Here is a 12,220-nt window from a genome sequence, read left to right on the forward strand (position 1 = left end):
TCTAAAATTTAGAACCTCTTGGATCGCTCAAACCATAAAGGGGTGTATGTCCCTTTAAACTGCTGGAGAGGAAAGGAGTGTGCTGGCCGGGCCAAGAGAGCATTTGCTGATGTAGATATGATTGGCCTGGAACTTTAATGAGCACAATCTGTATATGTTGGAGGGCTGCAAAATATGAAGATGATTGTGGGAACTGTTTGCTTGTGAAGGAAGATTTTATATCTTAAAGGGAACCAGAGAGGAACTGCTGTGAAAAAAAGAAAAAGGTTTTATACATACCTGGGGCTTCTTCCAGCCCCATAAACCTGGATCGCTCCCACGTCGCCATCCTCCGCTTCCTGGATCGGTCGTACTGGGTCCCGTCACTTCCGGCGAACGCGGACAATTTTTCGCATCACAGGGGCTCCCAGCATACCCGTACGCATGCGGCTGTGCAGTAAGCAGCCGCATGCGTACTGGTATGCTGGGAGCCCCTTTGATGCGGACAATTGTCCGTGTGCTGCCGCCGACTGGCCAGTCGGCCGCAACTACGGGACCTGGAACTGGCTGATAGAGCAAGCGGAGGACGGCGGCGTGGGAGCGATCCATGCGTATGGGGCTGGAGGAAGCCCCAGGTATGTAGAGGATCTTCTTCCTGGGGCCTCTGGTTCCCTTTAAGATGTATGTGAGAATACTGTTTGTGGAATCACTTCAGACTGTTGAGCGCTAGAGTTGGGCCGAACGGTTCGCCTGCGAACGGTTCCATGCGAACTTCAGTGGTTCGCGTTCGCGTCCCGCAGGCGAACTTTTGCGGAAGTTCTGTTCGCCCCATAATGCACCATGAGGGTCAACTTTGACCCTCTACATCACAGTCAGCAGGCCCAGTGTAGCCAATTAGGCTACACTAGCCCCTGGAGCCACTCCCCCCTAATAAAAGGCAGGCAGCGGCGGCCATTACGGTCACTCGTGTGCCTGCGTTAGTGAGAGTAGGGCGAGCTGCTGAAGACTGTCTCTCATAGGGAAAGATTAGTTAGGCTTAGCTTGTTCCTGGCTGCATACCTGTTCTGTTCTGTGAACCCACCACTGCATACCTGTTCTGTGAACCCACCACTGCATACCTGTTCTGTGAACCCACCACTGCATACCTGTACTGTGAACCCACCACTGCATACCTGTTCTGTGAACCCACCACTGCATACCTGTACTGTGAACCCACCACTGCATACCTGTTCTGTGAACCCACCACTGCATACCTGTTCAGTGAACCTGCCACTGCATACCTGTTCTGTGAACCCACCACTGCATACCTGTTCTGTGAACCCACCACTGCATACCTGTTCTGTGAACCCGCCACTGCATACCTGTTCAGTGAACCTGCCACTGCATACCTGTTCAGTGAACCTGCCACTGCATACCTGTTCAGTGAACCCACCACTGCATACCTGTTCTGTGAACCCACCACTGCATACCTGTTCTGTGAACCCACCACTGCATACCTGTTCAGTGAACCCGCCACTGCATACCTGTTCTGTGAACCCACCACTGCATACCTGTTCAGTGAACCTGCCACTGCATACCTGTTCAGTGAACCCACCACTGCATACCTGTTCAGTGAACCCACCACTGCATATCTGTACTGCTCAGTGAACCCGCCACTGCATACCTGTTCTGTTCAGTGAACCCGCCACTGTATACCTGTTCAGTGAACCTGCCACTGCATACCTGTTCTGTGAACCCGCCACTGCATACCTGTTGTGTTCAGTGAACCCGCCACTGTATACCTGTTCAGTGAACCTGCCACTGCATACCTGTTCAGTGAACCCACCACTGCATACCTGTTCAGTGAACCCACCACTGCATACCTGTACTGCTCAGTGAACCCGCCACTGCATACCTGTTCTGTTCAGTGAACCCGCCACTGTATACCTGTTCAGTGAACCTGCCACTGCATACCTGTTCTGTGAACCCGCCACTGCATACCTGTTGTGTTCAGTGAACCCGCCACTGTATACCTGTTCAGTGAACCTGCCACTGCATACCTGTTCATTGAACCCACCACTGCATACCTGTACTGCTCAGTGAACCCGCCACTGCATACCTGTTCTGTTCAGTGAACCCGCCACTGTATACATGTTCAGTGAACCTGCCACTGCATACCTGTTCTGTGAACCCGCCACTGTATTCCTGTTCAGTGAACCCGCCACTGCCGTCACTACACAAACAGCTGTTTGCGGTGCGTTACACGGTGAGTTTGGTGTGTCAGTGTGAAGCAGTACCTTAATTACACTACCTGATTGATGTATACACATGCAAGATGTTTTAAAGCACTTTAGGCCTGTCATTTAGCATTCAATGTGATTTCTGCCCTTAAAGAGACTCCGTAACAAAAATTGCATCCTGTTTTTTATCATCCTACAAGTTCCAAAAGCTATTCTAATGTGTTCTGGCTTACTGCAGCACGTTCTACTATCACCATCTCTGTAATAAATCAACTTATCTCTCTCTTGTCAGACTTGTCAGCCTGTGTCTGGAAGGCTGCCAAGTTCTTCAGTGTTGTGGTTCTGTGATGAATCTCCCCCCTCCAGGCCCCTCTCTGCACACTGCCTGTGTATTATTAAGATTAGGGCAGCTTCTCTCTTATCTTTTCAAGCTGGATAAATCCTCCTCTGAGCTGGCTGGGCTTTCACATACTGAGGAATTACATACAGGCAGAGCTGTCTGCACTCTGCAGGAAGAAACAGCCTGACACTTCAGTGGAAGATAGCTGCAGGGGGAAAGAAACACACAAATGATCTCTTGAGATTGAAAAGGAAGGGTGTATACAGCCTGCTTGTGTATGAATGTATTTTCTATGTGTGGACATACTGTACATCAACCTACTTCCTGTTTTGGTGGCCATTTTGTTTGTTTATAAACAAACTTTTTAAAACTGTTTTTAACCACTTTTAATGCGGCGAGAAGCGGCAAAATTGTGACAGAGGGTAATAGGTGATGTCCCCTAACGCACTGGTATGTTTACTTTTGTGCGATTTTAACAATACAGATTCTCTTTAAAACGCTGCTTTGCGTCAAATCCAGATTTTTCCCGGGGACTTTTGGCGTGTATCCCACTCCGCCATGCCCCCCTCCAGGTGTTAGACCCCTTGAAACATCTTTTCCATCACTTTTGTGGCCAGCATAATTTTTTTTTTTTCAAAGTTCGCATCCCCATTGAAGTCTATTGCGGTTCGCGAACTTTAACGCGAACCGAACCTTCCGCGGAAGTTCGTGAACCCGGTTCGCGAACCTAAAATCGGAGGTTCGGACCAACTCTATTGAGCGCTAGACCATCTATCTATCTATCTATCTATCTATCTATCTATCTATCTATCTATCTATCTATCTATCCGTTACAAGCTAGGCACTCAGGCAGTACCTTTCTTCTACCCTTCCTCATAGCATCCCTGGGAGAGAGACTGCATTTGTCTGCCTCTAGAGAGAAGTCTGGTACTGCTAGAGGAAGGTTCTGGGCACCAGGGCACCCTCCCTCTGCACCCCTGCTTAATCTGTCTGTCACCTATGCTCCTTTTTATTTTTTTTAATGATTTTATCATCATATGTGTCTCCTTCAACTCAGTATTGCTTGTCACCAACCATCGGTGGAGGATTTGGTTTAAGGTTTTCCCCTTTTCTTTGGGGTGTGACTCTGAGCTCATCTCTCATCATGAATGAGGACAGCCATGGGTTCCTCATTTGCCCTGTCGGTAATTGCCACGCAGGTGACTCCGGCTTGAGCATACTCCATTTCTACATGGCAAGGAAATGAGCAGCGCTACTTAAAAACAGACAAGTGCCTACCTGCAAAAGAGTGCAAGCCCCACTTGTGGGATATAATACACACCGAGCATACACATGACCTGTCTACCACTGGAGGATGTTGGTTTCCTGTAACACCTTGCATGCAACCTTTTAAGTACTCGTCCCTCCCACTGCGAAGAAGTCAATCCTCCATGGGAGGGGACCTAACACTAACTAAATCCTAACCTATGCATATGCATAGCCTGGGTGCGCTACCAAGTAAAATTGAAAAATTGAAAATTGCGCAAAAGGTGGATCAGCGCATCACCAGGCCGCCTCCGAATGGCCTACAATCAGAGGTGCGCTGAGCCCCCCCCCAAGAACTACAAATGCACCTTGAACCCAAACAGAAGCTCTGCATATACACCAAAAACAAGGCTGTTAAGTGGGAGCAGCTGACCTTGAAACGTATTGCTGTGTATGCAGCTGACATGTACTGTATGAGACCTCTTATGATAGACATGTGGAGAGTAGACATGCATCAATAAACATGATAAGAAGAGCTGGGCTGGAAGCTGTGAAGAGCTTCTCTGGGTACAAATCTAAACATACCATCTAATAGCTTAGTAAGCATACAGTTCTGAGGTTACCTTTTTTTTATGAAAAGGCTTCTGCATGTAAAATTCCCAGCTTCATATTTGTAATAACATTACCAGGGGAGCTGAGTTGATCTTCAGCACAGACCGAACTCGTGTAGAACATTGCAGCATATAGCCCTTACTGTCCTTTGTACAAGAAGTTCGAATCTCAGCTCTGCCTGTTCAGTAAGCAAGCACCTATTCAGTGAGGAGACCTTGGGCAACACTCCCTAACACTGCTACTGCCTATAGAGCTAGTGGCTGCAGCTCTGGCGCTTTGAGTCCACCAGGAGAAAAGCGCAATATAAATGTTGTATGTCTGTTGTATTTGGCATTTGCTGACCAAGTAATGTCTACACAGATAAAGACAAGGTGTGCAGCTTTGTATCTTCACAGATCTACTACTACAGATGCATGTGTGCCTGACGAGGAGCTCACTGTAAGGATGTGATGGTATGTTGTGTGTCTCCTGCAAGGAGTGACTGTTTGCTGTGTTGTCTCAGTCTCCGCACAGGAGGAAGACAAGATTCAGGTCCTCACAGTGTACTCCGAAGTGGAAAAATCCAAGAGTATGGCGCAGAACGGCGGAACAAGACCTGCCAAGCAAGGTACAGTCACAGCCTAACAATGACAAGAGCCAGACACTCAAGTGTCAAAGTGCAAAGTGGAATCTAATCATCACCCTCTACAGTATGTTACAAAGCTCATAGTCAGATATAACATTACAGCCAATACTGATATCATTGCAATTTACAAAGACACCACAAGAGGGCCCTAATTAGGCAATGCAAAATAAATTATACCTTCTGTTAAGAACCTCAGGTTCAGAAAGCAATACTTAAAGTGTATCTGAGATGGTAGAAAAGCAAAAATGTATACTTACCTGGGGCTTCCTCCAGCTCTTATCGATCCCCCGCCTTTCTCCGCTGCCTCCTTGTTCATCCGCAATCCTCCCAGTAACTTCAGCGCAGTGCAGCTGTGTGCATTCCCCTGTCTTTTATAACTAATATGAGAGGAGGATCCTTAGAAGTGGAAATTTAGGCTGAATTTGCTGGCAGAAGGAATGGCAATGGCATAAGTTGGTCTGATCTGATGGATCACAATTTCTTTGTTCTTCAAATCCCCCAGATCTCAATCCAATCGAGTATCTGTGGGGTGTGCTGAAGAAACGTCTTCTCTCCATGGAGGTCACACTTCATGACTTGCCGGACTTAAAGGATCTTCTGCTAGTGTGTTGGTGCCAAATACCAGATGGTTACCCGACTTTACCTACAGATAGATCCTCTCTGATCGAAATCTGATTAGAATAGGACCTATTACTGCCTCACACTGCAAACAGATTTTTAATAGAATTCAGCTTGAAAACTATTAAAATCTTTGGAACTGCCTCCAATGCTATGCAGCGCCCCCCCCCCCAGGTCTCCCCCATCTAGTGCTGCCCCAGGGTACCTTCAGTAGGATTGGCAGCAGAGCACACTTACCTGTCCACTGGTATGCTCCTTCTGTGTCCATTGCCATGGCACTGGTCATGTAACAGATATGCTGCTGGGGGAAACAGGTGGCCAATGGTGATGGAGACAGGACATAGGAAGGAGCACGCAGGGGAACAGGTGAGTGTGCTCTCTACTGCCAACCCTCTGCAAGCTCCTTAGAGAGAGACTGTTTTAGATGAGAGACACTTGGGGGGGGGGAGGTCTATTGATCAGCAGTAACTCTAATGCTACGACTTCCACGCACTTGATGCGTTTTGGGTGAGATCTCCCATCTGCAGTGATTTATAATTTTGATTGGTTTCAAGTTCAGGAAAATTGACAAGTGTATGGGCACGTTTTGGCAGATGATTGTTATGTTTGGGCTGATCAGTACAGACCAGGGATACTGATCTCCAATCCTCAGGGGCCGAGGTCCTCACACAATTTTGGCTCAGTTCAAATAAATTGATGGGTCTGAATCAGGAAAGGTACAGTTCATCAAGTAGAACACATTTCTCCATCCATCCTTAAAAAATCCTGTAAGGAAAAAAAGTGCCCGTGGGGGTCATTACCTCAGGAGGGGGAAGTCTCTGTATGCTAATGAGGCTGCCCCCGTCCTCCGCAACCTCCAAGATCCAGCGTGAGTTGCCTGCACAGCAGAGTGGACCTGATCGAGCTTGGTTATTTCCACCAGACGGGAAAGCCTTATTAGGATCCGGAGGCTTCCCCCTCCTGAGGTAAGTACTCCCCAGAGGCACTTTTTTTCCTTCCAAGTTTTCTTTAAAGGGAACCTAAAGTGAAAGGCATATGGAGGCTGCCATATTTTAAATTCTACAGAGGCGCTAAACATGCTGTTGCCGAATTTCTGTTTGTCCCCACTTTATTGCTTGATGAAGCAGGCTGTGCCTGCGAAACGCATTGCATCCTTGGGGTACCTTTAAATAAATGTGTTTATACTAATACAGTCTTCGTGTCTGCTTTCCAACGGTAAGTCCACCGCTTCCTCCCAGCAAATTTTAAAGTTTAATTAATTTTTATCCTGCTGGTGCCTCTGTTCTTTTATTACGATACCGTGTCCACCCCTGGTGGAGGGGTGATCTAACCCATCCTTTCCAATCTACAGAGAGCGACTTCTTAATCCTGGGGACAGGTCTAATCTCCCCACCTGCCTATGCAGTGGTTGCCTAGGTGGTAACAGGGACGGATCTAGACCAAGTTGCGCCTGGGGCAAGGTCAGGTTTTGGCGCCTAAATGTCAGGTTTTGGCACCTAAAGGTCAGGTTTTGGCGCCTAAACTGCCATTCCCCATCCAAATTGTGCTGCCTTTTTAAGAATTCAACAAACTGCGCCTGGGGCAAGAAACCCGCTGCCCCCCCCCCAGATCCGTCCCTGGGTGGTAACTCATGTTTGTGAGTATTCACATCTCACTGTTCATTATTTTCAGTTGCTTCTAACATACTACACTATATTGGGCTCCCAGTTTCTTTATTTTATATTTTAAACCAGGACTGGCTGTCCTGCTGATCCTCTGCCGCTAATACGTTTAGCCATAGCCCCTAAACATGCATGCAGATCAGATGCACAACAGAATAAAAATTAAAACAATAAAATAAATAAAGTTTGAGGTGGCTTACCTCAATGGAGACAAATACATATAAAAAAAACTTTAATAGCACTGGCAACGCGTTTTGTGGGTCCCTGCCCACTTCCTCAGGCCAAATCAAGTGCCTCACTGTGTTAAGAGCCAAAGTTTGATTGCCTTTCAAAGGCACTCCTTACCCTGCCCTTCAATGTAAGGGTCAGGAGCCAAGGAAATCTTCTCCTGACCCGCTCACAGGGCTCTGCTGTTATAGACGTGGCAGAGCAGGTGAGCTGCGGCAGGGAGACAGTGGCGAGATCGTTGGGAGCGACAAAAGCGGCGAGAACACGCAGCGTCGGTGGATTGAAATCTACGCCCTGCCAGCCAGGTAGCCATAAAAACAGGGCGTAGATAAAAGGAAATACATGTGAAAGCCTCACTTTAGGTTCCCTTTAACACTGGCATGGCCATGCCCCTCCAGGCCTGGAGTTGGACACCAGTGGTGTAGAAGTATTATGGTTCCTTGTACCTTCATCAGAGGATAACAGACATGAGGGCAGGATGAGGTGTGTAAGCCATGACACATACGGTACTCTCGGTGAGGCACCTGGCTGCACTGTACTATGAGTGTAGCATAGGCTAGATGCCTCAGTGTCCCATGTTATATCAGTCCTCAGAAACCATTTTTCTATGCAGTGTTATATCAGGCCTCTGTCTTACAGAACACATATCGGTACCTCGGGTCTCATCGGTCCTTCCGGACTCTCCGGTCACATATGAAGATGTGAAGAGAGTCCAGAGATCGGCAGCAGGGAATGGACGAATCAAGCAGCAGCTGAGAAACTTCCTGCCTCCAGGTAACTATAATCCCAGCCTGGTAGAGCTACAGCTGGCTCCCATTTAATGACAATAGAGATCCATATCCACGGCACAATATTTTCTGCTATTTTTTTGCAATGAACAATCATTTTCGCAATATTGCATAACATTGTTTAACAACAATTTGTTAAAGAGACACTGAAGCGAAAAAAAAAAATATATAGTGAATTGGTTGTGTAGTACAGTAAATTACTAGGACATTAGTAGCAAAAAAAAAAAAAAACAATTCTCATATTTTTATTTCCAGTTATATAGTGTTTTTCATAACATTGCATCATTCTCTAATATTTGCAGTTTACACACTACTCAGCATTTGAAATGATTTTACAGAGCAGGCCAGTGAACTATTGACCTGTCCTCAGCTGATGAAAAAACAAAGTACAGTGACAGACACTTGAGATAATAAGCTTCAGAAGACAGAGCTCTCTGCAACTTTGAAAGTGTGGAGCTCAATGGCTTTTTTCAGAGATAACAACTGGAGTTTCTTAACTCTTCCTGTACTGGAAACAATATTAGACTTATGTCTCTGCTCCTAATGTTCTATTTCTTAGCTGTACTACACATACAAATCATTATATAATATTTTGTTTGTTCCTGCTTCAGTGTCTCTTTAAACGATGTTCAGCTAAAAGCAGTGTTAGATCACGCTGCATAAACAGCAAGCAAAAGAAAAAAAGTCTGGCACTATAGTTTATTGTGCAGCAAAATTGACACAAAAGTGGCATGTAGATGTGAACATGGCAGAGATATGACGACTTGATAAACATCACAAACATGTATCATACCATTGGTGTCTTTAAGGATGCCTGGGTGTAGATGGGAGGTAGCAGATGTGGGTGCTGAAGGGTGCACCGCCTAACGACCGTTTCGCATTGACTTGCGCCAAGCTTCTTCTGAGGTAAGCGTGCATCAATTGCTAGATAGGCGGCGGGGTATTTTGAAGTGTGTGATGACGCACTTCCGTACCGCCGCATAAAGACCCGCCCCTTCCGGGAAATCTAAACTGTGCTGCCCATACCTCGAATAAGACTGGTGACACGCACAGCCATTTGCAAAGAGGTCGCGTGTGAGCGTCATGGATGGCGTCACCTCACGCTGATCAATGGCTGTGCATGGTGTTCCTGCTGTGTATGGAGCTGTTAAAGTAAGCGCTTGTATCGTACACAGTGATGGTTACCATAGCAACTTCAGCTGCCCCGTGTCCGGCACAGCTCGGGCACCAAGCAATCTAAGGCAAAAATACTTTAAAAGTATGATGCCCATAAGCAGGAAATGTAATATGCAGGGGTTCTCACATAAATATTAGTTATATTAGCTTAAGTACCAGCTATATGGAGAGGGATAAATATTTGAGCAGAACAGGAAAAAGATCCCTAAGGGGGCAGGAAGTGAGGAGGGAGTACCAAGAGTGTGAAAGTGAGGGTATGAGGGAAGGGAAAGAAAGAAAGAAAGAAAGAAAGAAAGAAAGAAAGAAAGAAAGAAAGAAAGAAAGAAAGAAAGAAAGAAAGAAGAAACAGTACACGTTAGGTGAGAGAGAGAATGGTGTGTGTCTAAGGACAGCCCCAGAGTGGAGAGGCACATGCCACGCCGCAGATCACGCCGCAACTGATTCTCCAGACCTCTGCAAAAGTTCATTGAAATTTGAATGATTGTTTAAACAATCCTTTTCAGAAATGCTGCTAACGCTATGTAAATTAATAATAATAATAATAATAATAACTAGCCCGGGTATGTATTTGGCTACTGTTGGCTCTGCCCACTTTTTCTAACCCTAACACACAAACACCCAATGTCCAAGTTTTGGAACGTTGGGGTCTTTAGCATCAATAATTTGTATATTCCCATAGAAATTAAACAAATATGACTGGCTGTTTTTGGCTCGCCCCTCTCCAGGATTTGAACCCCAGTCACCCAATAACCAACTGTACCAGGTTTAAGGCATCTGCTATTAACAGTGTAAAAATGGCAGCAATTTAAATATTCCCCTTGAAAATCAACAGGTGAATTTTCATTGGCTATTAAAGGCTCCACCCACTTCCCTGAATATTAATCTCAGTCACTCATTGACCATCTGGGCAAAGTTTGAGAACCCTGATAGTGTAGGAATGGCTGCAGTTTATATTTTACCAGTGAAATGTGTTTTTGGCTCCACCCACTTTTTGTAACCTTGACACACAGTCACTCAATGAGTTTGTGAGCTTTGGGCTCCTTGGCATCAAAAATGTGTATTTTCCCAGTGAGATGAAACAAATCTGATTGGCTGTTTGTGGCTCTGCCCCCTTTTCTGAATTTGAACCCCAGTGACCCAATGACCAACTGTACCAAGTTTGAGGCTTTTGCCATTAACAGTGGAAGAATGGCAGCAATTTTAATATTCCCCTTGAAAATCAACAGATGAATTCTGATTGGCTTTTTTAGGCTCCACCCACTTTTCTGTATATTAATCCCAGTCACCCAGTAACCAACTGTGCAAAGTTTGAGAACCCTACCATTAACAGTGAGGAAGAGCTGCAGTTTACATTTTCCCATGGAAATCTGTTTTGAATCCACCCACTTTTTATAACCTTGACACACAGTCACTACTCAATGACCAAGTTTTTGAGCTTTGGGGTCCTTGGCATCAATACTTTACATTTTACCATTGAAATTAAACAGATCTGAGTGTTTGTGGCCCCGCCCCCTTTTTAAAATTTGAACCCCAGTCACCTAATGACTGACTGTACCGGATTTGCCATTAACAGTGTAAGAATGGCAAATATTCCCCTTGAAAATCAATAGGTGAGTTTTGATTGGTCGGTGTAAGCTCCAACCACTTTCCTGAATATTAATCCCAGTCACTCAGTGACCAACTGTGTGAAGTTTGAGAACCCTGCCACTAGCAGTGTAAAAATGGCTGCAGTTGATGTTTTCCCATGTAAAAAGTTTAGTTATTGGCTCCGCCCACTTTTTATGACCTTGACATGTCAATGACCAAGTTTATAAGCTTTGGGGTCATTGGTATCAATAATTTGTATATTCCCATAGAAATTAAAAAATCTGATTGGCTGTTTGTGGCCCCGCCCCCTTTCCAGAATTTGAACCCCAGTCACTCAATGACCGACTGTACCAGGTTTGAGGCTTCTGCCATTAAGAGTATAGGAAAGGCAGCAATGTAAATATTCCCCTTGAAATCAATAAGTGCATTTTGATTGGCTGTTGTAGGCTCTACTCACTTTCTTGAATATTAATTCCATTCTTATAATACACTGACACGCGCTAAATAGTACCACTGATTTATTAAAAGATAAAAACACAAATATGGAATACGTATTTCAATCACTGCTCATTTGTTCACACACTTCCACTCCACATCCATACTCCAGAGAGGCCTCTCCGTTTTCTTAAACTACCCAAATCCACTACTCTACTATAAAATGGATACTATTCCACCCCGTTTCAGTCTCCTTATTATAAAACCCAGTTTCCTTATTCATAAAATGAAAAAAATATTGTTTCAATCTCTGCCGCTATTTAAGAGAACTTTCTTTGATCAATCCTTGTTGTAGACAGTGGGGTCAAACTCACGGTTTCCTTTATTGCTCGATACACCGCTCGTTTTCAAAAGTCCTAGCTGGTTCCTTGCCCTCTATTTTCCGGCTACCAAACCGTTCATTAGTTGCGGATCCTCTCCGTCTGCCCGCCGCTTGCTAGACTGACGTTCTTCCACAGCCTACGTCACTTCCGTATACAAGTCTCAGAAGTCCGCCCGCTGTGCTTCTCCTCCTCCAGCCTCTCGCGTGCACTGCTGTTAGGTGACGTCACCTCTCACAGGTTACTGGAACTTTGCTTGGCGGCTGTTGCGCGCTAGCAGTACGCTGCTTCCAGAGCCTCTGCAGATCCTTTGTGGGCATAAAATTA

The 12,220-nt window shown here is 45.6% G+C and overlaps 1 protein-coding gene across 1 annotated transcript in view; it reads left to right on the forward strand.

The window, feature by feature from the left end:
- Nucleotides 1-12,220, forward strand: part of LOC137561399 (C-type lectin domain family 2 member D3-like) — a 137,064-nt gene that overhangs the window by 43,701 nt on the left and 81,143 nt on the right. Inside the window, exons 4-5 of the mRNA XM_068272693.1 lie at nucleotides 4,898-5,002; nucleotides 8,167-8,301. Coding sequence (XP_068128794.1) covers nucleotides 4,898-5,002; nucleotides 8,167-8,301 — 240 coding nt within the window. The remainder of the gene's footprint in view (nucleotides 1-4,897; nucleotides 5,003-8,166; nucleotides 8,302-12,220) is intronic.

This window comes from Hyperolius riggenbachi, chromosome 1, assembly GCF_040937935.1.
Source record: "Hyperolius riggenbachi isolate aHypRig1 chromosome 1, aHypRig1.pri, whole genome shotgun sequence".
NCBI classification, from domain to species: domain Eukaryota; kingdom Metazoa; phylum Chordata; class Amphibia; order Anura; family Hyperoliidae; genus Hyperolius; species Hyperolius riggenbachi.